Genomic DNA, 4,983 nt, shown 5'->3' with positions numbered 1-4,983 from the left:
ACGCCTCCTCAAGCTCCGCCTGACCAATAGGGTGTTCACTGCACTCCTCATCATGCTTTAAAAGCACTTCGCGCTCACAGTTTATCACTCCTTCTGGCAACTAAGGTACGAGGACGGTAATGACATTCACTTTGGAGCAAAGATATTGAACTGACAGCTCAAATACATGGCCATTGATATATCCGCACTAGTGATCTTTGGTCTTCAGCCGCACGGAAAGGGACTTTGAAGAGACATCGTTTGGAAACGCACAAAGGGATCTCAAAAAGTTTTTTCTTTCTTTTTGAGAACTTTGAACTGGATTGATTCAAATCTGTGGGCACAACACCCTTCCGAGGTGCCAGTGAAAAGGTTCTCGCAGATTCCCTGCAGAGGATTTTAGAATTTGTATTTTTTCAGCGAGTTTCCGTTCGCGTATTCGCATGAATCTACTCGATCCGTACCTGAAGATGACAGACGAACAGGAGAAGTGTCTCTCTGACGCCCCGAGTCCGAGTATGTCCGTGGACTCCGCAGGCTCCCCGTGCCCATCAGGATCGAGTTCTGACACCGAAAACACTAGACCATCCGAGAACCATATTCTGGGGCCGGATGGGGTTCTTAGAGACTTTCCGAAAGAGGAGGAAGAAAAGTTCCCTGTCTGCATCCGGGATGCCGTCTCGCAGGTGTTGAAAGGTTACGACTGGACACTGGTGCCCATGCCAGTTCGAGTGAATGGCTCCAGCAAGTCCAAGCCTCATGTTAAGAGACCCATGAACGCGTTTATGGTTTGGGCGCAAGCAGCGCGCAGGAAGCTAGCTGACCAGTATCCACACCTCCACAACGCCGAATTGAGCAAGACGCTGGGCAAACTTTGGAGGTAAGCATGCTCCGCGCGCCCTTCACCTCTGCAGATGTGACAGCACATGCATATTGTTTCGCAGGGGAAAATAATTCTTCAACAAACAGTTTGATGGGCTATATCAGTTTACGTAATTTCACGTATTAATTTAAATGCATTCGTTTTAAATGTTTGATAGAAAGAACTTTCGGTGACGTTGAATCGACAATTCAGTCAATCGGCCAAAATGTATGACATTGCAATTTCTGCAGTTAAAGTGCATATTCCATATTTTAATCTATTATATGTTTTTGCATTGTATATTTGCTCGTTATGTTAAAATCATGATAATGATGATGGTTATTATTATTATTATTATTATTATTATTATTATATTATTATTATTCCTGCAAATGACTAATAATGCTTAATTGACACGTCATAGGCTTCTCAACGAAGTAGAGAAACGCCCTTTTGTGGAGGAAGCTGAACGACTGAGGGTCCAACACAAGAAAGATCACCCCGACTACAAGTACCAGCCGCGTCGACGGAAGTCTGTGAAGAATGGACAGAGCGAGTCGGAGGACGGCGAACAGACGCACATATCTCCCAATGCCATCTTCAAAGCGCTACAAGCCGACTCTCCCGCCTCCAGCATAGGCGAAGTGCATTCTCCCAGCGATCATTCGGGTAAGCCATATCATTCATGCAGCTGATCTCAATATCTTTCAGAAATACACAATATGTAAGTACATTTGGTAATGAGGAACATGTTGCAACAAATCCTATAATTTTGGTAATTCGATTTTTCTTCGCTGCTTTCCGGATCATGCCCAAAAAGCGGCCTGTAAATCATTAGTACTTTATGAGCCATCATGCAAATATCCCCACCTGTCGCTGCTGGGCCTACTTATCTCCTGAAAAGCTCTTGGGAACTTATTATATAATGGCACCGCACTGCCAGTCACTTGCCAATTCTTATCTCTAGGTTCTTAATTTCAAAGGATATCTTTAGTAGCCTTCCTTGCGTCAACAATGTCATGTGCACAGTGTAGTTAACTCTTTGCTCTCTCTTTCTCTTTCTCTGCAGGCCAGTCTCAGGGCCCCCCCACCCCTCCCACCACCCCTAAGACAGACCAGCCCTCCTCTAAAGGTGAGCTCAAGCGAGAGAGCCGGCCCATGAACGAACCGAATGTCCGTCAGCTCAACATCTTCCGGGACGTGGACATTGGCGAGCTCAGCAGTGACATCATCCCCAACCTCGATTTTGACGTCGACGAGTTCAACCAGTACCTGCCGTCCCACAGCCAGCCGGGCATGCAGGTGGCCAGCGACGGCTCCCAGAGCTACGGCTACGGTCCGTCAGGTGCCCAGGTGGTGTCGGGCAGCGGCGGCGGCGCCAGTGGTCAGAGCTGGCTGGCCAAGCAGCAGGCCGCGCAGCAGGGCCAGACGGGCCACTCCCTCACCACGCTGTCCAGCGCGTCCGAGCAGCGCCCGGCCCAGATCAAGACGGAGCAGATGAGTCCCGGTCACTACAGTGAGCAGCAGGGCTCCCCTCCTCAGGCTGTGGCCTACGGCTCCTTCAGCCTGCAGCACTACAGCGCCGCGGCCGCCGCGGCCGGCTACCAGGCCATCTCTCGCGCCCAGTACGACTACTCCGACCACCAGGGCGGCGCCAGCTCCTACTACAGCCACTCGGCCGGCGCCGGGGGCCAGGGCACCGGTCTCTACTCCGGCTTCAGCTACATGAACCCCAGCCAACGACCGCTCTACACCCCCATCGCCGACCCCAGCGGCGTGCCCTCCGTGCCCCAAACGCACAGCCCGCAACAATGGGAACAGCAGCCTGTCTACACCCAGCTCTCCCGGCCCTGAGAGACAGACACAGAGGGAGAGAAAGAGAGAGAAAGAGATAGGTAGAGAGAATGAGAGAGCTCACCGCACAAAGCTGAACCTCAGCACTCACCTCAGCAAGAGACACTCTCACAGACAAGCCGAAAACAAAATAAAAAACAGACAATTGAGAGAAAGCAAACAAGAATAATGTGTTCTGAAAATTAAGTATAGAACACAACAAAATGGCTCCCAATTGTGCCTTCTTTAATGAGCGGAGTTGTTGTTATATTTTTCTAGATATAATGAAAAGAAACTCATCTGACTTTGTTATTTTTAAAAAGAGAAATCCTCTGTGAGGAAATATTTCATGATAAATATTTAGTATGTACTGTGTATGTGTCATGATCTTATATATTTTGTTTCAGCAGTTTGTTGTTTTTCTACGTTAACACAGAGGAAAAGCAGCCTTAGGTGGACTCTTTGGCCTTTCTTGTCACTTAGGTAAAGACTGGAGGAAACAAAGACTCCACCTGTCAACTCCAGCTGTAGTTTGGGACTTATAGTGGGCCAGCAGGTCATCAGTCTATACAACTGTATGTTCTGGAATTGGGTTGTACAATCTTGAAGCATTCCTTGCATCTTACAATGTCCTTTAAAAAGTGTGCTTAGACGAGGAACTCAGTGTTTATTATTTAAATGTAATTTCCCAATATTTGGTTTTTGGGTCCTTATGGAGGTATATTCTTATGCCAGCAAACACACATGTGCTTTGTCTCTGTGTATGTATTTGATTAAGTCTTGTAAGATGGCTCTACTTGTAGTGCCAGTGCAGCAGCATAGCAGTCACACCAGCCTAATCAGCGTACCATTGTGCCGTGTAGTTTTGCCCATGCTCCACTTTTCTCTGCATTTTTGGAGAGAGAGGAGAGCATTGCCTTGATGCCACGTGTGCCTGCTCAGCCGACATGCGCGCACACACACACACACACACACAAACACACCTATACACATGTGCATACAATCCAGAGCCAAGTGTGTCCACATCCCAGACCCGCCTCTCACTTCCTGTCTTAAGGAGCCACAGGAAGTGACCCTTGACCCCTCTGTTAGGCTCAGTGGAGTTCCTTACTTCCTTACTGCCAGTCTTAACATCTTTAATTTATTCATTAGTATTAATTTTATTTGAAAAAAAAACTATTTTGCCTTCCTATCTTTTAATTCTTCTCCGTATAACTAACCAAGATGTAAAACAAGTTTTTTTTCTGTTAAGTTGTGGTACGAACTTTGAAAAACATCTCCATTATTTATCATTTGTAAATGATTCCATTTAAATATTTTCTAATTAATTATCTAGCTGTGTACAGATTACTTCTAATTGTTATAAGAACTTGATCAAAAGAAAGACAGAAAACTGGAAGTTGTTATTTTCATTATAAGCAGAGTTAAAGGCTGTTGGAAACAGTGGCAAAGTTGAACATTTGAAACGGTTATATTCTTTGTAATATCACCTGAATGCTTTTATTCGTATATTTTTTCAAAGAGTGTTGTTCCTTTCCTTATTCCATATTCTAGATTTCATGTTGACATCTTTTAACCCAGCTGAGTCTTTGTTTCCTAGGTACGAACATACCAGTGTCTTAAAGAAGCTTATCTTTTGTATTATATTGTTTGCAATAAAAAGAAAAGATATAAAAAATAACCCACATTTCTCTGTTGTTATTTAAAAACTCTTTTCTATTATATATTCTAAAGGGTGCATATCCCAGACTACCACATTTCTGCATGATTTTATGTTCATAAATACATAATTCAAGACATAAATTATGTTCACAAATATATCAGTCGATTAACTTTAATCAAAATAATTCCTAAAATACCATTTATTTTTAACATTTAGGCAAACAATACCTATAACTAATAGTGGATAATATATAAGCATATAGTATTTATTTCTAAAGGCAGCTATGGTTATAGGGTTTGGTGTAATTGTGAGAGCCATGGCATGTGGTCAGTAAGGGTCTGCTGGGCAGGCAGCCGTTCTGGAGCTGAATGGTGAAACAGGAGCTGAGATGTTTCAGCTGAGGCCAACCTGCACTGCTTTATCCTCTCACTGCAGCATGTTCTATGTACACACTCCAGTGGCTGCCTAAAGGTCCCCGCCACACACAAAAACACACCCTCACCATCAACACCCCATGGCTTACAGCACACACACCCACACACACACACCATCCTGCTTTTTATTTCAGCGGCCTAGCCGTGAAGGTATTGTAATGAGGCACACACACAGAAACACAAACACACACACACACATGCATGCACACACA

At 44.9% G+C, this 4,983-nt stretch overlaps 1 protein-coding gene across 1 annotated transcript; it reads left to right on the top strand.

Annotated features, from left to right (window-relative positions):
- Positions 1 to 94: 94 nt before the first annotated feature.
- On the top strand, positions 95 to 4,355 carry LOC125296043 (transcription factor Sox-9-A-like). The gene is made up of 3 exons (XM_048245680.1): positions 95 to 859; positions 1,266 to 1,510; positions 1,911 to 4,355. The coding sequence occupies exons 1-3, from the start codon at positions 423 to 425 to the stop codon at positions 2,693 to 2,695; spliced, it is 1,467 nt and encodes a 488-aa protein (XP_048101637.1). The 5' UTR covers positions 95 to 422; the 3' UTR covers positions 2,696 to 4,355.
- The last annotated feature ends 628 nt before the right edge of the window (positions 4,356 to 4,983 follow it).

Source organism: Alosa alosa, chromosome 6, assembly GCF_017589495.1.
Source record: "Alosa alosa isolate M-15738 ecotype Scorff River chromosome 6, AALO_Geno_1.1, whole genome shotgun sequence".
Taxonomy (NCBI): domain Eukaryota; kingdom Metazoa; phylum Chordata; class Actinopteri; order Clupeiformes; family Clupeidae; genus Alosa; species Alosa alosa.
Note: the sequence above shows the minus strand (reverse complement) of the source record. Positions and strands in the feature narration are given on the sequence as shown.

Excerpts from the sequence above, each read along its gene's own strand:
- LOC125296043 (XM_048245680.1), top strand. The coding sequence starts at position 423 with ATGAATCTACTCGATCCGTACCTGAAGATGACAGACGAACAGGAGAAG. Across the intron at positions 860-1,265 it reads ACGCTGGGCAAACTTTGGAG|GCTTCTCAACGAAGTAGAGA; the intron begins GTAAGCATGCTC and ends GACACGTCATAG. Across the intron at positions 1,511-1,910 it reads TTCTCCCAGCGATCATTCGG|GCCAGTCTCAGGGCCCCCCC; the intron begins GTAAGCCATATC and ends CTTTCTCTGCAG.